This window comes from Guillardia theta (genome assembly GCF_000315625.1).
Source record: "Guillardia theta CCMP2712 unplaced genomic scaffold GUITHscaffold_2, whole genome shotgun sequence".
NCBI classification, from domain to species: Eukaryota; class Cryptophyceae; order Pyrenomonadales; family Geminigeraceae; genus Guillardia; species Guillardia theta.
In genome coordinates, this window is record NW_005434672.1 from 758388 (window position 1) to 783033 (window position 24646).

General features: G+C 52.6%; 9 protein-coding genes and 1 non-coding gene across 10 annotated transcripts; 3 read left to right on the forward strand and 7 right to left on the reverse strand.

The window, feature by feature from the left end:
- Positions 1 to 65: 65 nt before the first annotated feature.
- Positions 66 to 1969, reverse strand: GUITHDRAFT_160561 (hypothetical protein; the record flags this gene model as incomplete). Its single annotated transcript, XM_005841849.1, has 11 exons — positions 1946 to 1969; positions 1516 to 1679; positions 1388 to 1456; positions 1273 to 1320; positions 1183 to 1223; positions 1003 to 1131; positions 911 to 974; positions 777 to 875; positions 270 to 717; positions 150 to 220; positions 66 to 98 (listed from the first exon to the last, which is right to left on the reverse strand). The coding sequence occupies exons 1-11, from the start codon at positions 1956 to 1958 to the stop codon at positions 66 to 68; spliced, it is 1179 nt and encodes a 392-aa protein (XP_005841906.1). The 5' UTR covers positions 1959 to 1969.
- Positions 1970 to 2301: 332 nt separating this feature from the next.
- GUITHDRAFT_149904 (hypothetical protein) lies at positions 2302 to 4174 on the forward strand. The gene is made up of 8 exons (XM_005841850.1): positions 2302 to 2355; positions 2408 to 3052; positions 3097 to 3144; positions 3187 to 3312; positions 3360 to 3418; positions 3466 to 3598; positions 3646 to 3780; positions 3836 to 4174. The coding sequence occupies exons 1-8, from the start codon at positions 2314 to 2316 to the stop codon at positions 3932 to 3934; spliced, it is 1287 nt and encodes a 428-aa protein (XP_005841907.1). The 5' UTR covers positions 2302 to 2313; the 3' UTR covers positions 3935 to 4174.
- Positions 4175 to 4450: 276 nt separating this feature from the next.
- GUITHDRAFT_62985 (hypothetical protein) lies at positions 4451 to 5300 on the reverse strand (the record flags this gene model as incomplete). Its single annotated transcript, XM_005841851.1, has 3 exons — positions 4451 to 4687; positions 4732 to 4900; positions 4945 to 5300. 3 exons carry the CDS (start codon positions 5298 to 5300, stop codon positions 4451 to 4453), a joined length of 762 nt encoding a protein of 253 aa, XP_005841908.1.
- Positions 5301 to 5572: 272 nt separating this feature from the next.
- Positions 5573 to 5654, reverse strand: GUITHDRAFT_t6. The gene has a single exon. It is a non-coding gene; the product is annotated as a tRNA-Ser (tRNA).
- Positions 5655 to 5945: 291 nt separating this feature from the next.
- Dmc1 (Dmc1 meiosis-specific interhomolog recombination recA) lies at positions 5946 to 7579 on the reverse strand (the record flags this gene model as incomplete). Its single annotated transcript, XM_005842035.1, has 11 exons — positions 5946 to 5981; positions 6034 to 6158; positions 6207 to 6390; positions 6448 to 6620; positions 6670 to 6685; positions 6734 to 6787; positions 6844 to 6957; positions 7002 to 7079; positions 7135 to 7236; positions 7296 to 7343; positions 7517 to 7579. 11 exons carry the CDS (start codon positions 7577 to 7579, stop codon positions 5946 to 5948), a joined length of 993 nt encoding a protein of 330 aa, XP_005842092.1.
- A 599-nt stretch (positions 7580 to 8178) lies between these two features.
- GUITHDRAFT_99580 (hypothetical protein) lies at positions 8179 to 10988 on the reverse strand (the record flags this gene model as incomplete). Its single annotated transcript, XM_005841852.1, has 16 exons — positions 8179 to 8273; positions 8317 to 8539; positions 8600 to 8743; positions 8793 to 8876; positions 8927 to 8989; positions 9034 to 9112; positions 9162 to 9202; positions 9262 to 9306; positions 9376 to 9420; positions 9469 to 9657; positions 9704 to 9889; positions 9934 to 10023; positions 10080 to 10134; positions 10181 to 10242; positions 10292 to 10519; positions 10560 to 10988. The coding sequence occupies 16 exons, from the start codon at positions 10986 to 10988 to the stop codon at positions 8179 to 8181; spliced, it is 2058 nt and encodes a 685-aa protein (XP_005841909.1).
- Positions 10989 to 13517: 2529 nt separating this feature from the next.
- GUITHDRAFT_99581 (hypothetical protein) lies at positions 13518 to 15117 on the forward strand (the record flags this gene model as incomplete). Its single annotated transcript, XM_005841853.1, has 13 exons — positions 13518 to 13646; positions 13696 to 13750; positions 13805 to 13955; positions 14002 to 14101; positions 14151 to 14203; positions 14250 to 14283; positions 14339 to 14407; positions 14502 to 14552; positions 14628 to 14670; positions 14731 to 14804; positions 14854 to 14917; positions 14970 to 15026; positions 15074 to 15117. 13 exons carry the CDS (start codon positions 13518 to 13520, stop codon positions 15115 to 15117), a joined length of 924 nt encoding a protein of 307 aa, XP_005841910.1.
- A 983-nt stretch (positions 15118 to 16100) lies between these two features.
- Positions 16101 to 17837, reverse strand: GUITHDRAFT_160564 (hypothetical protein). Its single transcript, XM_005841854.1, has 4 exons — positions 16671 to 17837; positions 16488 to 16619; positions 16320 to 16427; positions 16101 to 16263 (listed from the first exon to the last, which is right to left on the reverse strand). Exons 1-4 carry the CDS (start codon positions 17826 to 17828, stop codon positions 16171 to 16173), a joined length of 1491 nt encoding a protein of 496 aa, XP_005841911.1. The 5' UTR covers positions 17829 to 17837; the 3' UTR covers positions 16101 to 16170.
- A 266-nt stretch (positions 17838 to 18103) lies between these two features.
- GUITHDRAFT_99583 (hypothetical protein) lies at positions 18104 to 20621 on the forward strand (the record flags this gene model as incomplete). Its single annotated transcript, XM_005841855.1, has 2 exons — positions 18104 to 19951; positions 19995 to 20621. 2 exons carry the CDS (start codon positions 18104 to 18106, stop codon positions 20619 to 20621), a joined length of 2475 nt encoding a protein of 824 aa, XP_005841912.1.
- A 138-nt stretch (positions 20622 to 20759) lies between these two features.
- GUITHDRAFT_62986 (hypothetical protein) lies at positions 20760 to 23079 on the reverse strand (the record flags this gene model as incomplete). Its single annotated transcript, XM_005841856.1, is given in 7 exon segments — positions 20760 to 21149; positions 21194 to 21406; positions 21452 to 21626; positions 21640 to 21777; positions 21934 to 22413; positions 22462 to 22742; positions 22885 to 23079. Coding segments are annotated over 7 exon segments (1872 nt in total), but the record flags the coding sequence as incomplete, so codon positions are not given.
- Between the last annotated feature and the right edge of the window lie 1567 nt (positions 23080 to 24646).

A 24646-nucleotide genomic window follows, 5' to 3' on the forward strand; every position in this document is an offset into this window, starting at 1 on the left:
AGATTGGAGGACGAAAAAGGGCAGCATAGAGATAACACTACACACTTGATTATGTTACATCAGCGCTACTCCCCGCTCTTCCCCTCGCTTATCCTGACCTGCAGCAAGCTCACACTGGGTTCAACTGTTTTTACCCTTGTCTTCGTTACCTGTGAGTAAATCAAAGTACCCAATGAAGCCATGGCGATCCCAACGGCGTTGAGAGGAGAGATGTCGTTGCCTGACGGAAGGATCAGCACGGCACGACATGGCGAGGAGGGAGATGCCACCGAATTGCAGCCATCCGAAGAGGCACATGACGGGCCTGCGCAAAGAGTTGCAGACAGAGTGAGTGACGGCGGCAACTCTGCTGAGAACGAGCCAGGAGAGCTGCAGGTAGGCGTAGAAGGTAACGCCGTTCACCGCCAGCATCGTCATGTACTTGGAATCCGAAAACTTGATGGCGTCGAGGCCTGAGATCCCAAAGAAAGGAGCAGCCGCAAGCAGGAGGACGGCTTGGATGATCATGCCGAGGTAGCAGACCTGGAAGAAGAGGTTGAAGTTGTCCACACGATGAGAGGCCTTGATCCTCTTCGTGATGATTCCGCGGAAGGCAAACATGACATTGCAGATAGCGACAATCGCTAGTCCGGCGACGTTGAAGTCTGAGCTTTCGGCAGATGATAGAGCAGCACCGGCGATCACAGGAAGCAAGGAGAGGGACATGGGCAGGGTAATCTGGAGGAAAGGATGAGAAGTTCAAGCAGGAAAGTTGATAAGATAGAACAAGCGCCAACCTTCTCTGTCTTGAGAAACATCGTGGCAAGGAGCAAGGTGAAGAGAGGTTCGGTTGCTCGCAACGTCATCACAAGGGACACATGCATCATCCCCAGCGCCTGATTTCAACCGTCATGGTCCACTGAGTTCTCACAGAAACTTTCCGAGTTGAGAGTGATAAATCCAGCAGCGAAGATCGCAGCGAGAAGTGAAGTCGACTGCAAAGCACATCAGTCAAACGCTGACAGTCTTTGCAAACTTGCCTTGAGTTGAGAAAAGTTCTCAATCTCTTGGTAAGGAACGACTTTCAGCACCCGAATCACCACGAAGCCGCACAAGGAAGAGATGGTCAGCTGAATCAGAGTCAACAGGCCCCTGCCAACTCCATCACTCGACCAGATATCTTGTCTCTCCTCTTAATCCTACCAGTGTAGTCCGAGAGATTTCGTCGAGTTCGTGCAGACCACCTGAGTAACTCTCACTCCATCATGAGACGAGGGACTCGACAGGAGTGACCGAGGTTGCGTACCACAAGACGATATACAAGATCAGTTCAGCATTCGCCTGTATGAATCCGGGTGAGAAGCTCCTGCTCATAGCTTGCCCACGTCAAACAAATCTCAGAAACTACCCGCCATGATGGCACCACATCTCCTAGTTCTCCAGCTTTGCTCCCTTTAACGACGACCGCAGATTTCTCCTTCTTACAGGCTTGACATCAGCATAGCATGAACATCTGCTTGAGCTGTGGGCACGCACCTTGTTAGCGCTAGCCTGCGATGGCGAAGCCTGCAATGCCATCTTGTTCTTCGGCAGAGCAGCTTTGCGGCCCGGGATCCGGAGGTTTGCTTTTCCTATCGAGGGGAAACTAAACGCGTCGACTGTGCATGCAAGAAGGGCTAAGACCAGAACCAACACCTTCCCTGCGATAATGCGCAGCGTCACGTTCAGCCACACATCAAGATGAAAGGAGGAGATGGCAACGGAGGATGATAATGAAGGATGACAGATCGAGGAGTTGGTAGAAGAGGAGGAGATCCTTGCGGAAGAGATTGTGGACGAGAACGAGGACGAGGACGAGGACGAAATGGCGGAGGAGAAGGAGGAGACGAGGTGGTTGTAGAGGAGGAGACGAGGTGGTTGTAGAGGAGGAGACGAGGTGGTTGAAGAGGAGGAGGATGGTTGCGACCGTATTCATGCATGGCCTCCTCTTGACCAGACTGTACCCTCCTCCCCGCTCATCCCCGCTCATTGCAATCTGTGCCCACATCCCCCCCACATCCCCGTCAGTTCAACGGAAGGCGGGAAACAGCATGGAATGTCCACTGAGTGCGAGAGGGGGGGAGGGGAGCAGGAGCAGGAGGAGAAGCGGAGGAGGAGGCCGAGGGAGTGAGAAGTTAGAAAGACATATGAATGGCGACAGAAGGGATAAGAATGCCAAAAGAACATGTAGGCAAGGTAGGGAGGATGAAGGAGGATAGTAGAACATCGCGGGAGGCGGTTGAGAGCATCATCGTGACGCAGCTGAATTGTTTGTTGTCCATCAGGTCAGCAAGCATGTCAGGGCTGCACGTCGACACGACGCCGTTTCTACCTGCGGTGAGTCAGGCCTGTGGGCTTGCTGTGAGAGCACTGATGCTTGTGGCTGAAGGCGGGCAAGAAAGGAGGATCGCTCCATGAGACAGCAGCTGCTTGTTTCGTGGAAGAAGAACGTCCTCCTACACCGGAGCACATCCGGCGCTTCAGAAAGTCCTACATGAAGCAGCCGGGGAAGCGAACTCAGCATTGGGGGCTAGAAAATGATCCTCCTCCTCGACCTTCGGAGTTCACCTACGGAACTCCAGGAATGAAGTCTCGGGGGGTGGATGGACTGATGGGAAGTCATGCGGAGCCGACGAGTATGCAGGCATACCAACAGATGCGGGCGGAAACGATCTATGAAACCAGCAAGAAGGAGCAACTTGGGAAAACATTGAATAGACACTATGAGTGGCCGAAGCAGATAGTACAGGACGAGGAATTTCGCTTCGGAGTGAAGGGATCAAAGGAGAAAGTAACGGCCATAGAAGTCATTCTCCCTTCCGACGCTCCTTCGCTGAACGTGACGGAAGAGCAGAAAGAGATGTACAAGCTCTCGCACTATGCCTACGAACCTGGCGAACAGAAAAGTCGAAAATATAATTGGCAAAAGGCTGGAATAGACCCAGTCACGCATGTGTTTGGGGCTGTAGCTGAGATAGACTACAAGGATGGTGTTGCGAAAGCGATCAATCCTGACCTGGAGTACGAAAGCAAGGTGTGCTGAAATCCAAAGTGTCATTGCTCTAATCTGGTATGTAGGTTCAACCGACTGAATTCATGCCAAAGTCTGTAGCAGATTTCAAGAAGGTGAATCTTTGATGTAATCAGTCAAAGCTGATGACTCTATAGGTTCGACAAGATGAACTTGGCAAAGTGAAGAACCTTGGTCTCGGGCGACACCCGGTTCCTCCCGACTACACCTATGGAATATCGTACAAGCGGGCAGATGACTGGGGAGCAAAAGAATGCATTCAGGTAAGAGAAACTTGTGTCTGTATACCCCCCTGAGACTTTCGTTTCAGGGAAACTATACCGAAGAAGAGCAACTGCCTGATCCTGACCTCGGCCGATCATTGAGAAGGTGAGGTCAGACCTTTCTTTCCCTCCAACTCACGATGAGCGGCACAGAGGTTGTGCACCGGATGAAGTTCTCGTTTCTGAGAGAACCTTTGGCGTTCCAAATGTGCGAAACGATATCAAGCCCCCCAAGTTCCAATCAGTGGCTGACAGCAAGAACTACGGCAACGAACCTGGAGCAAAGGTAAAGACTGATCGTTTCCTCGCCCCCCTGGTTGAATATCTTTTCAGGCATTGCTGTATCCGCAGCCTTACGCTACAAGAGGGGTGTACGAGGAAGATTTCCTGAAGAAGTACCCCAAGGGAGAACTATGCGACATCGCGATCAGTGCAGGTTTCTGTGACACGATGGACGAGTTTGACAGGGTACGACGATCTGAATTGACCTTGATATATTCACATTCGCTGAAGTCCTTTACAGCTCTACTCAGTGGCGTGCATCTCAAGTGGTGCCAGCGAAGATGAGATGATTACTTTGGACTCGATCCGGAGGGCGATGTACGCTATTTCTCTAGAATGATGCTGGCCTATCATCGGGAGTTGAGCGCAAAAGATCGCCGGTGGAAGTATTTCTTTCATGTCTCCATGTGGCAAAGGTGCTAAATTCACAAGACAACCAGTCTGGACTTCCCTGCGACAAACGGATGCTTCAGGGCCTCTTCCGGTGTGATTCTTGCATCAGGGTCGCAAACGAGCATCTGTTGAAATCGTTCAAAGTCACATTTCATGGGTTGGCTACACTCCTCGAATTTACCTTCAATACAAGATCAGCAACTAGCTTTCGCTCCTCCTCTGTCTCGTCAATCCATTTCTCCCTGCATGCCAGCAAGTCAGTTGCCGCCAACAAGTCAGTTGCCATAGTCCTTCTACAGCATCGTTAGAGAGGTGCTTGACGTACCTGTGTTGCAGCAGCCTGCTTGTGATGCGCTTGTGAATGTCTTCTTTTCCTTGTTTCCTGTTGGATCGGCTAACGAGGTTATCCACCTCCTTCATCGATTTTGTCGTCTCTTCATCACACCTGAACCCCCCGGGCCTGTCAGTTGCAGCCGAGCAAGACGTCACGAGACCTTCCAGTCATGTGCTCGGGCGGCATTCCTAGAGCATCCACAATGAGCAGCATCTGGTCTAGGGAATCTTTTCCCCTGAACGGGCAGATGCCACAAAACATCTCGACCAGCAAACATCCTAGCGACCACATGTCTGCTTGAATGCTCGCGGGAATGCCCAGTAGAACCTCGGGTGAGCGGTACCACCGGCTCTGGACGTACATGTTCTCCTGAGCTCTGTCAGAGTAGGAGGCTCGTCACGCAGGCTAACCTGCATCTTCTGCTCTCTAGACGCCAAACCGAAATCGATCAGCACGGCCTTCTCCCTGGCTCTCTCCTTGACAATCAGGATATTCTCGGGTTTGATGTCGCAATGCACCATCCTTATGCTGTCTGAGGACATGAAGCGAAGAGTCTCGAGGATGCTCCTTACCGTGGACCTGAAGGTGGAATCTCATTCGCAGATTCTACGAGCTCTCCTCACCTTATCGACGTCATGGGTAGCCCAGCATTCTCATACGGAGAGCGGAGCAATTCTTGAGATACAGTCCTTCCGCGAATGAGCTCCATCACGATGCACAGCCTGGTCTTTTCATTTATGATTCCATAAAGCTTAGGAACGAACTTGTTTCCAGGGTCTCGAGCATTCAGAAAGATGAGGTTGCCCACCTCCTTGCGAAACTGATTGTGACGTGATCGGATTGCCTTGAAAGATTTGACGGCGTACAGTTCATGGGTGTCCCTGTCCTCTGCAAGCCACACAGTCGCGCTGACACCTTCTCCGATCTTTTTGTGGAAAATCAACGTTTCTTCTGGGATGTCTTCGCATTCAAACCGCATTTTTGCCTTGACTCGACAACAAGGAAGTGACGTTGCAAAGGAATGAAAAGAATGGGCTCGAGTAGAGGGAGGAGAGGAGGGAGGAACGGAGGGGGGAGAGGAGTGAGGAACGGAGGGGGGAGAGGAGTGGGAGGTGGCGAGAGGTGACCAGGAGAGGAGCTGAGGGCAGAGTAGCAGAGGAAGACGCGGTGGAGCATGAGGGAAGCGGTCAAAACGAGAGTTTGTGGGGAAGCGTATAAAAAAAATTACCATACAACTGTAAAACATATATGCGACCACGGCAGGGTTCGAACCTACGCGGGAAGATCCCAACAGATTTCAAGTCTGTCGCCTTAACCACTCGGCCACGTGGTCAAATCGCACATGGCTGTCAGTGCTCGCTGGCCTTTATCTATGTGTCAATTTGATGCCACAATGAGCAAACACTGGCGGCATGCCAGCGGCCTCGCTAGAAGAGGAGGGGAGCAAGGGAGCAAGGGAGCAAGGGAGCAGGAATGTAAGGGGATCAGGGTAGAATTATCTGTCGACATAATGCTCTGCGCGAACTGATGTTGTATTCATTTCGTAAAAATTAAAGAAGGTTGAAAACAAAACTAGAAAACTCCATAATGAAACCAGAAAACTGCTCAAAACACTTTCTTTGACCTAATCCTTTGGGTCAATGATTCCAGCATCTGAGATCTTCACAAAAAATTAGCTATCAAAAGCAGGAATTCTGATTTTTTTTGCATACTTGATATGAAGCTTCCGCTTCCGGTTGCGATGGCGAGTCCACAACCTTGCAAATTCTGCAATCTCCCCTACCTTTCTTGAGCTCAAGACGAGTTGTAGAGGCATGCGCCAGCACGTGACCTCCAACTGACACATGGCTGTGAGTTTCATTGAATGCGAAACATTGCACAATACCTGGCTTTTTGGGATCGGAGACGAAAGTCATTCCTCCGTCGGGATTGCTCATCACTTGATTGGTTATCAAGACCGCTACGTTGAATTCTTCCGCCATCTTTGTAATTTTGCTGAGCATTTGACCCAACGATTGCTGTCTTGCAGATAGCTCTCCTCGACCTACATAATCAACACGAAACAGCGACTGCGGTGAAAGGATTAGTCCAACATCACAACTCGGAATTCTCAAAGGAATCTTTACCGTCATGCTATCAATTATAAGGATAGCGAATGGCCCTTCCTCCATCATGATTGCTGCTAGATCTCGAATCATATTCATCTGATGGTCCGTATTGTACGCTCGAGCAATAAGCAAATTGTTCAGCACTGATTCACAGTCGACACCGAACCTTTCAGCAATAGGTGCAATTTTTTCTACGGCCATCGTGTTGATCACAGCAAAATTATAGTTCAACATTCTCACCAGGTCGGAAAGCACCCTTTGAACATTGGTCAGCGTCAAAACCATGGAATCGCTGTAAGCCTACCTCGGTATCGATGATGGCCACTTTACCTTCCCCGCCACCATGCTGCGCTGGAAGCTAAGAAAAGGAGATCAATCATGATCGAGTTTTTTCACAGAACATGTTGCTTGTACCATTGCTGTCACGGCAAGGGTGTGGACCCATTGTGTTTTTCCAGTCCGAAACTCACCATAAATTTCTGTGATGCTGGAGCTCTCTAAACCGCCACCCAATAAAGCGTCAAGACCCTTGACTCCTAAATTGACGTCAAACTATTGAAAAGTATTCAAACCATGCTCGTTCCTGTTGTGATCTTCTTGATTCGCTTTCGAAGATGCAACGCTTCGACCCCTGTCTTGAATGAAAAAGACTGAAATGAAAAAACACATAGTCAGCATCGTAAACAGTCATTCATGGGATTTGACCTTTTCTTTCTGGATTGCTTCGAGAACTTTGTCAATCTTCGCTTCCGTGATACCTTTGATGAGGAGAAGATTCTTCTTGACGGTGTACAGAACAGATTCAACCTGGGCAGCAGAATGCGATTTACAATTTTTCAGACATAACATTGTATTAAGGTATGTACGGTATGATATCCCGCATCTTTGAATTTGTTGACATCTGTCTTTGTAATCTAGCAACATTACAGATAAGTGGGTATCAAAAAATCATAGCTGGGAGGATGACTTACCCCGTGCTTTGTCACCACCTCCAGGTCCTGAAAACAAAGTAAGGATTCATAGTATTGTAAAAACATGCATGAAGAAACAATTCAGGACACTTCCACATAACATGAATTTGCCTTACCAGGTATGGGCTCTCGCTAGCAGCGGTGGCATGGCCAGAAGCCGATTGTGCTTGTGCTTGCATAGTTCAGGCGGGGCCACAAACTTTTGCGCGCCAACTGTTTCGCGGGTCGTTTTTATAGACCGTACAGTGTAATCAGGCAACGCCAAGCCTATATCTAGCATCAGGACACCTGTCAGTGTGTCCTGTCCTCGCTCTTCGCTGACACCGGGCCCACCGTGATCACCTGACAGGCCTCACTCACTGTCGCAGGCCTGGCAACAGCGGCGGGGCCGGGCCGGGCCGGGTGCGTGGCCCCGGGGACTCCGAAGATCCGATCGGATTGAGTCGTGCCGCGTACTGATCACTGACCACTCAGTGACTGCCAGGACTCTGCCGCGGGGCTGTGACTGAGCCTTCAGACGGCCTCAGGTGAGCGCCACGGACGCCGGTGCCATGATGCACTCGGAGCCTCCGCTGCGCGCCCCGCCCCCCCGGGCCTCAGCGGCCCCTGAGTCTCAGCCGCCGGCGAGCCGGCCCGGGCCGTCGCCGTCCGACCGGGACGGTCCGATCAGCATCCGTCCGACACATGAAGTTTTACTGAAGGAACTTTGCACACTGAATCCCGGGGCCATGAGACCATATAACGTCATACGAAGAAGCAAATGTTCTTTCGATTCTCTTCAGTTTGCGCGAGATGTCAGGCTAGCATCCTTGTTGGTCACCCCGAGGACAGTCTGATACTGCGCCCCGTCCTTGGCGATGGCATACGCCTTCTCTACCTGTCTCAGTCAGTCAGATCCGAGGGAGCCGCAGGTGACCCTTCAACGTCAGATGGCCATAACAAACCTGTTCGTCGTCAGCCAGCGAGAGAGAGAGGATGTAGCTCTCAGGAACGTAGTGCTGCCGGATGGCTATCTCCAGCCTCTTCATGATGTCCTTGCGGTTCTTGTCGAACTCGCCCATGAGCAGAGACGACAGGTGCTTCTGCAGCGACTGCACATCGTTCTTTGCCTCTCCGTAACCAGCCTGATCGAGCGCCTCCTGCTCGCCGAAAGAGACGGTCACAAGGCAGACCGAAGAAAGGAATGCGCTGAGTCGTACCTGCATCAGCTCCAGGCTCTTGTCAAAGGGGCCCTCGAATTCACTCTCCTCCTTCTCGACATATCGCTGGAACTCCTTGTAGACTTCATCCGTAACGACTGGCAACGGGCCTTTCGCTAGCGCCTCCCCGTCATCGACATGCTTCTGCGGGTAAGGCGGGTCAGCCACTGGAGCCTGTCAACCCTGAGCTCACTTTCTGCCATTCTGTAGCAAACTTAAAGAACGTGTCTCGCTTCTCCAGCTCCTTCTCGAGCTGTCCGGGTTGAGCTGGTTGCATCTGACAGACCAGTCAGGAATTCCCGTAAACCTCAACTAGTCAGCACTCACCGCAATGTCCGGCTCGATCCCGCCAGCGTCCCGCACGGGCCTCCCATTGTCAGTGTAGAAAACCTTGAACAGATGTCATGCAAGGGAAGACCCTGTGCCTGCCTCACTTTTCTCTCGGCGATTGCTGTGGCCTCAGTGCCAACAAAACCATTCTTGGCTTCCTTGTAGGTTTTGCTCTGAATGCACCTGTTCTCAAGGTTCGAACACTCGATTCTTCTCAAGCAAATAGCTCAACCTTCCAGAAGGCGTGTAGTACTTGCCAACGGTGAACTTGATCTGTGGAAGACATTCAATCCATCCCTCTGATCCCTCACCCCTCTCCCCTTCCTCCTTACCTGCGTTCCTCCCTTCCCGATCTTTTGAAGCTGCTGAACCAAACCCTACGCACGTCGTGTGAGTCGATGAAAACGTACAGGAGAAGACTTTGGGTCAGGAGAGAGGCATCGCACCTTTCCGTATGTAGTTTCACCTATGATCACCGCGCGATCATGATCCTGACTCCAGCTGTCACTCCTCCTCACCGTGGACAGCGAACTACACACCTGCAGGGCTCCAGCAACGATCTCCGAAGCGCTGGCTGTGTTCTGCTGGACATGTGAGGCGGGAGCAGGAAATCCCTTCTTCATCCAAATGACCTTGTTCACCAGGACCACCAGTCTTGTGCTTGGGTCTAGCAGAGGAGGATGGAAAGCAACACGACTGTTTCCTGCTGGGATCAGGATTGGCATCGCCTGTACACATCCTCTCAGTGGGCGCTCCTCTCCGCCGACAGCTGACCTTGTAGACAGTCTCGAACGATGAAGTTTTGCTCTTCTGCCCCGACTTTGTCAGCAGGCTCTTGTCCACCTTGTTCTCATCCTGCGACAGCTCGCTCTTGGCAGTGTCGCTCGCGATGTTCGACTCTATCAGCCGTCCTCGGGTGGTCACGATGTCCTTCCCTTCGCCGATGAAGAGATCGGAAACCTTGCACCCCCGTCAGACGATCCACCAGAACCATCTCGAGACACCTTGATAGCCGACGTTAGCAGCCCTCCGGGATTGTTGCGAAGATCCAAGATCAGGCCGTTGAGGGGGCTCTTTGACTGAAGCTGCGAAATCTACAAGGCCAGATCAGTTTACCCGACGCCTAGCAGGCAGGCAAGTGAGATCATACCACGTATGCGAGCTCTGCAGCTGCTGATGAGCTGAAGCCTTGCAGTTTGACATACCTGCAAAAACCCGTCAATCATTTCTGAGAGCACTCCCGCAACACACCCAATCTTCTCGGCTTCATCTCCGATCATCATGCCGAGGGGAACGTCACGAAGGAGGACAATCTGGTCACCATGTCAGTCAGGCAAGCAAGGGATCAGCAAAACACCAGACCCTTCGCTTCAACTCCTGCTCTTGGACCTCCGCGATGCCAGGACGGGAATAGCGAATTTTGACGCTAGTGCCCGGATCCCCCTTGAGCAATTCGCTCACTTTGTCCACAGGAAGGTCTTTGACGTCCTTGCCATTCACGCTCAACAGTACATCTCCGGCCCTCAGCCCAGCATCGAACGCGTAGCCCTCGAATGCCCCCATAATGTTGATGTAAGGGAGTTCTTCACCCTGATGGGGAGTCAGATAAGACCACAAGCTTCACATTCACCTTGGAGTTCTTGGGCTTTGCGATGACCAGACCCACCCCGCCATAGTTGCCAAAGGTCTGCACTTTCATCTGCTGAGCTGCTTGCACGTTCTCGAACTCCGTGTAAGGGTCTAGAGAGGACAGCATCGCGTTGAAACCAGTCTCGGTCAGCTTGTCAAGGTCGACAGGTTCAACATAGAGGTTTTGAATGTCTTTCAGGATCTCTGCAAATAGCTCTACCTTCTCCTCGATCTTGGAGTTCTTCTCTTCGGCTGCCACATTGTTGGCCTGCACAGGAGCGACCTTGGTCTGAGGGGGTGCAGCTTTTGCTTCAAGGTGGGATTGACCGAAAACCAGAGAAATCGCAATGAAGGCAGACAGAGCTTGGTTCCAGACCGTCTTTGAAATGTCATTCCTATCCTTGCTCTGAAGGTTCATGTTGACAACCATCGGAACTGTTCCCTTCCTGACTCCTAATGTGTACCTTTGGTGTTGGTGGAGGCATGATGATGTAGGCCGTAAATGAAGTGAGTGATATGAGGCAATGGGCTGGAATCCCACCACTCCAGTCAGACTGAGGGACAAGGTGAAGAGAAGGAAGGTGCTTGAATGGCTCATCGAAGACGCTAGACTGTAGGACGCTACAAAAGTTGACTCGGTAGCTGAGCCAGAAATCGCTCAGCGAAGAGATGCAGAGCAAAAGGAAGAGAGCGAGAGAGCTTCAAGAGGAGAACGCGGGATAAGGATCTTCTTGGGGTGAGCTGATGCGCTAGGGTTGCGGCGGCACCACAGTCCCTGCCCTGCCTTGCTCTTCCTTCCTGACCAGCGAAGACGCCTTATGTCTCGGGTCTGCAACAAGGTGCCCGCAGACTAGGTGTGTCCGGTACGCTACTATCTGTACGTTGTTACTGTAGGTTAAATTCGCGTACAGTAGGAATTTCAAAAAGTGATTCGGTACGAGCTGTACTATCCGAAAGAACGAATTTCAATTTGTTTCAAAGTTTTCAAATTTTTGATCGAACATACAAAATGATGAGGACCCACTTGCCATGCTGCGGGACGGCCAAGTTGATGATGGAAGCTACAGCGGTTCCGCCGACGTTGCTGGTGAAGATAGATAGGTGATGTCAGATACATGTTATCATCCATTCAGAATCAGGTCCATTTTCTGCAGCATGGATGAAAGCCGCGCATTCACGAGTGCGTAACGAAAAGAATCCAGGTTAAACATGCAACGAGGTTCATGCTGCATACTACAGGCAAAGGCTTCTTATCGTTTCAACTTTGAAGCACAGGCAAGTCAAAAAGACTGTATGCATCCGATGTGAAGGCTTGTTATTGTCGCGGTACTGGGCAATTCGCAGCATGCGGCAAGCAAACCTGAATCATGCTCGCACAGAAATCTATATCATGAAGCGACGCTTTGAATGCCGGGCGAGATCCACTCGCTGTAGATGAATGGAAGCAAGCAAAGACAATCAATGAACACCTCGATGCAATCCGTACTGCAGAGTCAGACATTGGCGGGGATAGGAAAAGTATATTGAACAAGCACATTGAAGGTGGGAATACCTTGATTGAATTAGAGAAGTTTTATATCAAGATTCAGCTGCTCTACTAGAAACTCTTTATCAGTAAACTCTTACAGCTCGGTTTGGAATTTCATCCACTTGCCTTATGACATGGCTTCTGTTGATAGCCTGGTGGAAACTTACGAATGTGTCTTGATCTAAAAATGGTTTGCACCGCCTTGAATGATCGAGGTTTGAGAAAAGAACGATGGTTGGTTGACGATTAATGAACGAATGAACGATGTATTCATCAGAGAACATTCATCTAACCATCAACTTGATCAGGATCGCGGTAAATCGCGGTCGGAAGCGAAGGGCTGATGAGCGGGAAGGATGGGAGAGGGGGCAGGGCGGTGGGCAGGGGGGGGCGGTTTAAAAACTTGACTTTTAAATTTGACGAACCTACAGTAAGTACTAAACGTTCTTATTTTGCTCGGATTTGAGAAATAGCGATTATCGTACTATCTGTACGTTCATCGTTAAAAACGGTTGTAGTGAAATTTAACGGACTGTCCGTAACATTTGTACCAGGGAACGTACAGATAGTTGCGTACCGGACACACCTACTATGGTAGACCAGAGAAATTCCGCCGGAACTTCCCGGAGCAGTCCCGGCCCGGACTGAGTTCAAGTTCCGGGACTCCGATGAACAGCACAGGCAGCAGCTGGCGGGCGGGGCCCGGCTGCACTGACCCCCAGTCCTTCTCCTGCAGTGCGGCCCGCGGGGCTGCCTTGCCGCAGTGCCACCTGTCGCACGGTTTTCCAGCCCCGGTTTGCCACACCCCCGGGCTCTCGGGAGTCTGACACGTGACAACTTGGCAAGCCTGTCACCGGGGCCGAGTCAATCTCCGAAGTTCTACCGTACTCTACTGCTACAGTTCAAGAAGATAAAAACACAAACTTTCTCGGTGATCCGTGGATCATGTCAGCCGAGAATGACGAGAGAAGGAGGATAAGATAAGAGAGTCTGAGGACTCGGAGAGAACTTCTGAGATAACGAACAAGAGAAGGATTCCGTCACTCTTTGCCCCTCAGGGGCCTTGTGATGCGTGGGTCCCGTCATATCTACGAAGAAAGGGCCAGCCCTAGAATGAAACATCTTGTACGATTCATCTCACAGAGTCAACGGTCTCGTACTAATGTCAGTGCTTTCAGAACTCACCAAACACCGTGACTGAAGCAAGCAGATCAGCCTCACGAAGGGTCAAATGTAACGTTCTGTAACGGTAAGGGAAAAATGGTGCGGCGACAACAGACTGGATGGTAAGGCACAAGAGTCGCAAGAGGAGGATGGGAGGGTGGCAGAGAAGGAGGAGAAGACCAGGGGTGAGAATGAGGATGAATCATACTCACTTGGTACCGTTCCAGGGCCTTGTTTGCCGCTTCCGTTGTTCTGGGAACCCTTGCCATGTCCTTGGTGGCCGTACGAATGATGTCGAACCGAGCCGCCGCTCTTGAAAGTTGGCATACGCTGACGCCATCGAATGTGCGAACTGAGCGTGCCAAGTTTGCTTTCGATCGTGAGAAGGATCATCTGGTGAGGTAGCATGTTGGCCAACTCAAGAAAACTCAAAGTTGGTTTTCAGGACCACAGTGGCCGACACCGTCTGAAACATTTCTTTGGATTGCAGCACTTCCCAGGTATGATTGATTCGAGATGATTCGGGACGAAAGGTCATTTTTGTTCTTGCAAAGGACATGCACTTGCCAAGCAACCCAGGAGCTCGGTTCTGCGGGACAAGAATGACGAAGCTGGGGCGAGCAAGCTTACAGATGCAGCGTACATGCAGAAATTGGCGCAAGAGCGCAATTTCCGCATGAAGAATGGTTACTTCGATTCAAATAGGTATGCATACGAATCCGAGAATCTGATATCTGACAAAATCTTGCAGTTATGCAGAAACCCTTATGACGAATGCGAAGTCTGAACAGGCGGCATACATGAAAAATTGGCACAAAAAGAACAGGATTGCGGCCAAGGCTGCAGTGAAAGTATGTTGGCTCTCCAATTGATTTTCGATAAATTCACAGCTATGGGCAGGATGCCTCAGTCCTCTACAAGAAATGGATGTTGATTGATCCTTACACCGGAAGGTCTGTTCGGCCATAATGTGGTTTCAGGTGGTAAATAGTTTTTCAGATCTAAATCCAACATGGTAGTGCCACAAGAAAAGGTAGCAATTTTAAGATCTGATATTGCATTCCACCTCGTTGAATGATTGATTTCAGGCTGCAACGCAGGGAATGAGAAAACAACAACTTTTGGAAGTCACGGCCGACAACGATGTGAAATACAATGTGCGTAGATTGAATCTTGAGCTTCACTCCCACAGAATTCGTCCTTGTCTTCTTACCGGTGATGATCCCACGTCCTGGTCTGACCCGTTCGCAGCTGCCTTGGTGGTGTGTTGTCGAGCACCCTGAAGTCAATGGGGCTGGGAAGGTCTGTTTCTTCTCATGTCGTCTCCTGCAGGAATACGTCCTTGGTTACCCGGTGTCTGAGTCTATTGTTGTTCAGGGTTGGGATGGAGCGGTAACACCGGCGGGGAAGACTGGACCAGGTACGTAGCAACTTCCGAAGCCATGTTCAAATTCAAATTCCCCCGTGATGACTGCTTCAGGCGTCGATTGCTCTTTCCCTGGCACTGGCAACGCTGCAGCATACCGAATGCAGACCAAGGGGACCACTGAGCAGGTTGAAAGTGCTACCGTGACCACACCCAGCGACTCTCTCATTGTCGCAGCAGTTGTCTCAGATTCCGTCTCGTCGCACCCAGTTGTTGGAGTGGAGGCATACGATGAATGCTCGTGAGTTAGCTCGCCCGCCTTGCCGCTCCGCTGTCTCTGACATAGTTGGTAGGTAACTACATGAACCGACCGGGCTCAGCCACTTCGGTGACTAACTCCGATGGCCCGGGTAAAGTCAGCACATCTCGTGAACTTGTTTGTCTGATCAACGAGCAGAGTATAACGTGATGGCGGATAACTTTCAGTTCCCCGATTATTAGAGCTTCTTCGCGAAGATTCTTTGGCTCTAAGATGACTCCTTGCATGTTATTTGCGGTCATTTAGAGTTGTGAGGGGTTTTCGAAATTTGAAGCATGGATACAAGTCACAATCAGCTGGCTTAAGCTACGGATGTAAATTATAAACAGAACATTCTACCTACTCCTTGCTTCACTTTGCGCCTTCCTGCATTGCAATCGTCTGTCGTTTCCCTTCCACCGCTGAAAGTATCGCCTGCACCCGTGGAGTCAGAAAAATCATGTCTTGCTGAAAGTCTTTACACACCTCTTGCTGATCCGGAGTCATGGTCTCCAGCTGTTGTTGTCTTTCTTCTTCTGAGAGGGCAAGCCAGGTCCTGCACAGCACTCTGATTCAGTCCAAGTCTGACACCTCCCTAGGTCCTTACTTCACGGACTCCTCGGACACGGTCAGTTGAGGTTTCCCAGCAAGAAATGCTTCTGTGGCAGCTCTTTCCTGGGGAGACATAGCCTCTAGGATTTGGTCCTGCTGTTCTTTGCTCAAGCTCTTCCAATACTCCATCTGCTCCTTTGCGAAATCTTCTGCATTTCCACCCTGCTCGGCCGCTTGTTGCACAGTAGCATCCTCAGCCCCTGCCTGCCCGCCTCTCAGTCGTGCGACGTCAGGACTTCCATGCATCTTGGCGCTAGAGGGACAAGCTTGAGGAGAGCAGGAGCAGGAGCAGGATGAAACCACCAGAGCAAAGACGCACAGCAGCAGCGATGCCCTCCCTTGCCCCACCATGCCTTCGGGCGTCACAAATAATCTTCAGTCAACTCCCCGACAACTCTCTCTCAGTCAAAGGTGCCAGCTGCCGCAGTGCCGTGCGGCAACTCAGTGCGGGCCGCCGAGCGCCCGGTTCCCCGGGCCTGCCAGACTCCAAACGGCGTTGAACCGTTCGAGGCCGGAAACCGCCGTGGCACTGCACTGCACTGCTCGGGGGCTCTGTCCGGCGACTCCGGAGGGACAGTTGACCACACTGTTTTATTGGACAGAGAGAGTTGCCATCATGTTCGACAAACTAGGTCCTCACTGAACTAATTCATGATGTCAAAGCACTTGAGCAGGACACTTACGCCCCATCCAGTAGCTCGTTGGTTCTCTTCCACTTGTTTCGCCATATCGATATGCTAGCACCCAAGGAGTTAGTCGTTTTACACTCATGCTCCCGGCGACAACAACTTACAATCCATACGCCCTTGTAGCTCTCAGGCAGATGAGCTTCAATGAAATGCCCTGCACAAGACGACAAGGCATTGCTGCGGTCATCGGCGCTATTCTTCATGTCTGCAACCTAAAAGCAGAATGAGACTCTGGGGAAGAATGCTTGGAGGCTCTCTGAGAAAAGATGCACCTCTGAGCGGAAAGCTTGCTCCATGAAGAACTCGGGACAATAAACCACAGGATAGACCAAATCTCCGGTCACGATGCCAGCTTCGACAATCTTCTTCTCTGACTCTGTGTTGTTGCATAGCACTGCAGCATGCTACCAAGCAAGGGATGAGTCAAAGTTGCTGTGATCACTGTAAAGTTGTACCTTCTTGCCGGTTGCGATGCACTGAGCTCCTGTCAAGGTTGCCATGTCTAGAATCACGTCTGGGTTGAACGTGGACGCAGCGTAGTTGACTCCGTCGGCAAGAACCAGCCTTCCTTCGGCATCAGTGTTGTTCACCTCAACGGTTTTGCCAGACAGCATTGTAATGATGTCATCAGGACGCATGGAGACGGAGTCAACTGAGTTTTCAGCCAGGCATAACAAAGCGACGAGCTTGAACTTACATCCAATCTGAGTAGCAGCCGAGAAGGACGCCAAGACAGCCGCTGACCCCCCCATGTCTCTCTTCATGGACGGCATGTCTGACTTTCCCTTGATGCTCAGCCCTCCAGTGTCGTACACAATGCCCTTTCCAACCCAGCAAACAGTCTGAGCATCCTTTGGCATGTCACTGGGAGTGTAGGTCAGGACAACCAGGGCTGGTCCATGCTCAGCTGCCTTGCCCACGTTCCACAGGCCCCCGAACCCCTTCTCCTGCAGTTCCCTGTCGCGAATGACCTCCATCGAAACCTTTCCTGTCTTGCAGTCAAGCTGAGCCACTTGCTTCGCTTCATCTATCATCGCATCTGTGTGCATGTAGTTTGTTGGAGTGTCCACCAGCCGGGCAGCCAAGCGAATAGCCCTTGCCATTTCATTTAGTTGACGTACAGTTTCTTCCGACGCGACCTCAAAATTTTGGCCCTTGTGAACGAGGACGAGGACTTGCAAGTCAGGCTTCTTTCGCTGACTGGACTTCATATCAAACAACGGTGGGCATGAACGGGTCACAGCCGCCGAGAGAGCCACGACATGCTCTGCAGGGCATGCAACCACAACCGTCGTGTCTTTGCGGGCCAGCAGTGGCTTCAGGAGAGCAGGAACCTTGTCAGGACGAGCAGGACAGTTGCATCGAGTGTGCTTGGTCGGGAGGCTGATGACTGTCAGCTTCTTACCGAGCAACGGGAGAACTTCGCCAGCATCCGACGCATCCAATCCCTTGACGGCATTGGCGAAGGATGCCTCATCGATCTCAGAGGCAGGAGACACTGCCGACTGAGCTGCCTGGAAGAGAGAAGGAGCCTGGAGGGTTGGAGGAGCGCCGATAACGACGCATGCGCGCTCTTCGAGGCTCCCGCCGCCTGCCGCCGCTCGAACAAACATGGTGGGGTGAGAGTCGGACAGCCTACAGGGCGAGCTTTTCACTCAACTTCTTTTTGTACCGGCGCGGCGTACCGTTGCAACGGAAAGTATCGGGATCGTAACCGTCAGTCGATGCGCCCTGAATGGCTCGAGAAGAGGAACGAGAAGGAGGAGAGGGACGTAGGCGATGAAGCGATGACGGAGAGCGCAGAGGGACTCCTGCTCTGCGACTGAATCTCAGAGGGCTGAGCGATCCTCCGCCCTCCCCTCCCGGTGAGGGCACTGGCCCCAGCAACATGCTTGCCGATCGATGGAAGGGATTGAGACTCCTATGCTTCATCTTACTCTGGCAAGTCATGCCTGGGGCGCTGACGTCAGTAGGAAACAACGGCATGGATGGAGGAGAACGGGTCATGTTCGTTTCTAAGATCACAAAACTTGTGCGGCGAGGCCCTCGCATGTTCGCAGTTCTGGACGAAGACAAGTACCTACCCTTGTCGCACCCTCAGGAATGTCCCCGTCCCCCTGGACTACAATTTGAGGAAGGGCAATGGCTGAAGATTGAGGCTCGCAGGAACATGGACGCTTCGAAGAACCCTTGGACATGCACTCGCGTCATTTCTGCAGTTTCTCCGCCCTCCATGACACCTCAGTACATCGATAGACCATGGCAGGGCATGAATAATCCTACGGGGATGCTTCCACCGCACGCCGAACCAGCGCAAAACGCCTACCAGCATGGAAAGAATGTGTTCCAGCAGGACGTGGGCGGAGCAGATGTAGGCTGGAACGAGGGGCAGCCATTGGGCATGATGCAGCAAAGACCTCACGGGTACCCAGCGCCTGGCAGCGTACCCCAGTACGTCGCACAGGATAATTACGCTCCACGTGCAGACATGCCGTCCTTTGTTCCATCACCTGGGAAAAGACCCGCCTCCTCCCTCAACCCAGGCTTCCACAGCGGGGCTCGAATGCCGATGGGGCTCCGGGGCAGCATGCAGTACGGGGAAGGATCGTTGCAGCCGGTGAAGATGCACAGAGGGAAGTCTTGGGACTCCGGAGGTTACAGGCAGCCGACAGAGGAAATGTTGGCCGAGGATATAAAAACGTGCCGCAAGTACATGGACCTGATTAGATGCCTCGATAGTTACTTTGCCTCTTCTCCCATCAGCGATCTGAGCAGCGGGATGGCCTCCCAGATCATTTACAAGATTTCTTGTTTGCTTGTTGCAGATCATAATACTATCGACAAGAATATCCATCATCACAATACGCAGTCGTTGATGAGTGCCCTGCTGGAGCGATTGAGGTCAGACACCCTTTCACTCTCCTGCGGTTCTATCTGCAGTGTAACATGGGCAATGGGAAAGATATGGCTGACTAAGCTGAAGAAAGGAGCTTATGAATTGCAGGAGAGCATAAAGAAGGCGATGGAAGTTCTCGCAACAGAAATGGTCGCGCGCGACCTGAACACTCTGACTAGCCAGCAGCTCAGCATGGCGATCTTTGGAATCGCAAAGTCCGGCCTGACTTCCCCTCGGTTTGCTTCAGTCTTTGAGAAGTGCGAAAAAGTGATTTGCGAGGGAGGAGTCTCCAACTACTCCAATCAGAACCTTGCGAACATGGTCTGGGCGTTCGCCTTCTATGGGTACCAGAGCAATGCTGTGATGACGCACATCGACGATGAGCTTTCCAGGAGGAACATAAGTGCGTTGAAGCCTGCTGAGCTTTCAATGACCCTCTGGGCGTGTGCACGATATCACCATCCATCCAAATGGCTTTACACTCGTTTCTCTAGTGAGATGAGACAACGAGGGTTCAGCAACTGCTCTACTCAAGAGCTGGCCAACCTCTGCTGGGCATTGACAGAATCAAGCGATGAGTATGGTGATCTCGTCTATGATGTTGCACAGGAAGTTTCCTCTCGTCCTGTGAATCCGAGGAATTCCAAAGACATGCGAAACATCCTCTGCTGCATTGCGAAGAGCAGGGTGCCTGACTGCGGGCTCGCGTCCGAGGTGGCGCGCGAGCTGGAGGCGAGTGGAAGCACCACTTCAGTGCGAGCTTGGATCCTGACCTTCTGGGCATTCTCGCACATTGCCTTCATACCTTCCAGTGATCTCCAGCAGTCCTTCGAGACAAAGGTGAGGATGCAAGAGGTGCTTGCTGTGCTGAAGTCTCCTCCAGGTGCAAGGGGATGCGATTTCCAACTCCACAACCTTCCTTTGCAAGGCCCTTCTTTCCTTTGTCAAGCTCCCCCTGAACCAGCCAAGATTGACAGACAGGCTTCTTGATTTGATCAACTCCACCATGCCCAATCAGACGGGAATATCCGCCAGCAATCAGCCCCTAAGCTCGGCTCGCAACCTTCCCACTGTTGAGGACCTTGCGGAGCTGCTCTGGTGTTGTGCCTACCTCCGCCGACTCGAAATGGCGCCGCAAGTGCTTCAGAATCTGTTGCAGCTCATGTCGGCGCAGAAGATGCAAGGCACGTCGAGCCGCCACCTGCTCATGCTGGTGTGGTCAACCGGCGTGATGCAAGAAGAAGGGTTCGAGCTAGACGCTATGGGAGAGAACATATCCCTTTCTCTCAACGAGCATCGGTTGCTTCTTGGGGAAAGGATCTTGTCTCTTTCCTCTCGTGACTCACTCCTCCGCCTGCTCGCCGTGCTGCTGCCTTGCACAGAGCAGAGCAAGTCAGTAATGCTGCAGGAGCACCCAGCTATGTCGAGGCTGTGGACTTCCTTGTCTGAGAGCTGGGCTGAGGATGAAGACAAGCTGAAGCGCTTGCAGTCTCTCCTTGGCTATGCGTGAGGCGCGGAATTCCCTGGCTGAATGAAGGAAGGCATGACAAAAACATTTTTCCATACTACTGCCGAGACGAGATGCAGAGGAGCAGCAGCGGAGGGAGCGGAGGGGCGGACGATCGGAGGAGAGAAGGAATGGTGATGTCTACAAGTTTTTAACTCTATAAAGGCGAAGAAGCCAATGCTGGGAGGTGAAGACTTCTTCGAAGTGCTGCAGCGGCTCTTTGCCTCCCTCCGCAACTTCTCCTCTCACCCGGTCGAACCCAGCGGGCCTGCCGAATTCGGAGACCTGGGAGGAGAAGCGATGAAAGCTCAGGCGATAGAGCAGCGAGGAGCGGAAGCGCCGGCTCCCCTCCTTCCCTACCCTCAGCACGCCCCCAGCTGAGAGGAAAGCATCCTCCGGCTCCTTCAGCTCTTTCCCAGCTGCCCGCACCATCCAGAGGAATTTGCTGATGTCATCACTGGCGAAGGACGTCATCCCCCCGAACCTCACGAGCACAAAATTGACTCCCATGTTCCTGCACCTTGCAGCTGCCTGCTCCCGCGTCACACACCCCTCCCTCTCCAGCTGTTTCTCACCTCCTCCTCCGGCAACGCCATGATGGCTCCCACTGCTGCAACCTGGGAGAGATTGTAGCCGCTGGCGTCGAGGAAGGTGACGCGGTCGGCGAGGGATGCGAGCTCATGCCCATGGTCCCACCAGCTCAGCACCCGCGCGTCTTTGTCCGTGTTGTCGCGGATCCACGTCATTCCTTCCTCCATGTCCTCAAACCGCGTGCGGTTGCCGTCGCTCTGCTAGAAGGTGAGGAGGGGAGGGGGAGGTGGTGAGACGCTCACCTGCCGCCCCGCAAACTTCAAGGTGGAGGGCGCGTACACGACGCTGGTGACCCATGAGCAGTGCCAGAGGAACATGATGAACAGGAAGAAGAGGGCGAGGAGGAGGAGGAGGGCAATGTCCCGGTTCGTCGTGTCTTCCGTCCCTTTCCTGCTCACTTTCTTGGAAGACTGGAAGCTTTCTCACTCACTAGAGCAAGAGCTTGCAGGTTACCTTCACGTGCAGAAAATTCTTGGAGAGGAGAGAAGAGGCCCCGATCGCCCCGATGATGCACGCGGCCGGTGCGAAGAGGACGATGAAGCGAACCTTGAGAGCTGAGAGGAATAGACTGGAATGTGTTCTATCAGGAGAAGGAGGTGACAGCGGAGGAGGATGAAGAGATGATCCTCGAGGAGGAGGAGATGGCAGTGGGCAAGGAGGGGGAGAAGGAGGAGGAGGAGATGGCAGAGGGCAAGGAGGGGGAGAAGGAGGAGGAGATGGTCACCTTGCAAAGAAGTAGAAGATAAGGAGGAACGATCGCTCGTTAGGCTCTGAGATGCAGCGGTAGATACCAAGAGGAGCAAGAAAGAGGAGGCAGTGCAAGTCGAAGAAGAAGGAAGACCACGTCGTCGGCTGATTCTCCGAGACTGATGACGTCATCGTCTCGTACGCGCTCGACGCATTCATTGGGAGGATCTGCCGCCAGAGCCCCCCTCCTCCCTCTCCCTCCCCCCCTTCCAGCCACCCTGAAGCGAAAAACAGGCACAAGGGGAGCGCTGCTGAGAGGAAGGGCAGCGAAAGGAAGGGCAGCGAACGACCCGCGAGTATCCCAGAGGCCCTGCAGAGGAGGAGGAAGAAGGCTGCATGGGGGATGGCGTGTTCCCTTGTAAGGATCGAAGGGACATGGCGCAAGAAGAGCTGAGTCGAGCTCATGCCCACCAGGTAGACCACCTGGAACGTGAAGTTGAAGTCCGCCGCGTCCAACCTGCACGTGCGGTGACGGGGCAGCGGGGGTGAAGGAAGCATGCCTTACCCCTTGAACAGGAGGAACAGCACGTAGACGGCGAAGAGGTTGAGGAAGAAGGTATGCTCCTCCCAGCTGATCGCCATGGCAAAGTAGAGGAAGCCCGCGAAGACCGAGGAAAGAGTCCGGTTGCTCCCCTTCCCTCGAGCGACGTGGTAGAACGCAAAGATCATGCAAGAGCACCCGATGCCGACCCCGTCTAGCACTCCACACTCCGTGCAGGAGAGGAGCGCTGGGATCACGCTAGAGAAGAAAGCAGCGAGGAGCGCCTCTTCGTCGCGACCGCAGATCTGCACTCATGACGCAGTCAATGCCTTCAAGGCAAATGTTTGGTATCGTTAGAGTGCAGTTGGAGCGCACCATCTTTCGTTTCTCCTCCTCCTCCTCCTCCTCCTCCTGTATTCTACTTCTCATTCTCCGCCTCCTCCTCACCTGTCGTGCGAGACAATACGTCCCTCCAACACATGCTAAAGCAGCCGCTGGCCCCATTAAAACCGCGATGTGCAGAGGTTCGATCGCAAGGGAGAAACGCTCGACGAAGAAGAGCAGCAGGTTGAGAGCGAGTGCCACACCCGGGTAGCAACTCCTCCCTAGATCTCTTCCTGCAGGGTACCATGTCCTCTCGTCCTGCCTGAGAGCTCGTCAGAGCGGATCCCGAGCTATCGTGCCATGACTCACCAGTCAGAGGGGCTGAAGGGCTTGTCCTTGATCAGAGAAGCGAGTCGGAAGTGGAAGTACGACTTCGATCCCTTGAGTTCCCATCCTCTCCTGCCAGCTTCAGTCAGAGAGCTTCGACAAGGTCGAGATCGCGCACCTCAACCACCCTACAAGTCGCAAGCAACATGCGAGGACCATGATCCCGACCAGGATGCTCCGACGGATCCAAGCTCTAGCATGGTTGTCCTCATGCTCTTTTCCACGTTCTCTCCCTTTCTCCTTCTCCTTCTCCAACCTCCTTCCTCGTCCTCCTCCTTCTCCTCCTCTTCCTTCTCCTTGCTTCACTGCCTTCGCCATCGCAAGTGGCCCCAACCGTTACCTTGAATCTACTCAGTGATAACCGTCGGAACATTCTATCAAACGAGGTCTTTTTTTGTTACTTGTGTGGGTTCGCCTCAGAGTAATTCATAGGAGATTGACAGGGACAGCACCCAGTCCCCCCCCCTTCTGCACCCGCGCACCCAGCCGCGCACCCCGGGACGCATCGAAGGGATCCTTCCGCGGCATGACGGCGAGGACGTGGTGTTGGAAGAGGAAGAGGAGGAAGAGGTGAGGCGAGAAGGAGGGAAAGCAAGGTGAAATATACGACTCTCTCGATGGTGATGGAGTGGAAGCCACGGGCAAGGGCAGTGACGTGCATGTTGGGGTACAAGAGACTGATTCTCCTTAACCTCACTCTCTCACTTGCTCTGTTGTCGCCGGGCTCCCCCAAGTTGTCCTCCCCAGACTCTCGCTGGGAAGTTCAGACGGAGAGTGCCGAGAAGGGCAGATGCTTGCTCCCGCTGCTCGCATCGAGACTTCGAGGAGGAATGGACTATAACCGGTTCCAAGGCCGGGACGACAGGAGGTTCCCCTATGGCGAGAGGCCTTTCCAGCGGGACATGGGATGGAGCGAGCGCGGGAGAAAGCATCCGAGCAGTGGGAACAGCATCGCCGTCAAGGGGCTGGTGCAGAGCGTGATCGAACAGAACCTGATCGACTACTTCGATGCCTTCGGTTCTGTCAGCAACGTGAATCTCCTACCGTCGAATCCTCGGTACCCCTCGAGAATGGCGTACGTGAAGTTCCTGGAGCCAATGGATGTGCTGGCAGCGTTAGATCACGATAGAGACACTCCCAGTTGGAATGCAGGAAGACCAATCCAGATTATCAGCCAAGACCCGCAGTTCCATGAGAACTTGCGAAGAGAGCAGCAAGAGATTGCGAGGAGGAAACAGGAAGAAAGCAGGATGCGTGAGCAAGAAAAGCAGAAGACTCATGATGAATCTGGCGGGTATGAAACAATCCCTGGCCTCCTTTTCAACTCTTTCTAAACTCAAACGGCAGTGCGCGAGCGCCTAGGTTGGTGGGTGATTGGGTACAAGTGCTTTCAAGGTGTATGCCTCTTGTTTTGGAATCCGCAGAGAGTGAGCAGGAGCAGATCCACAGGTCGATACTACTGGATGAACAAGGTGACCAAGGAAACCTCATGGAATCT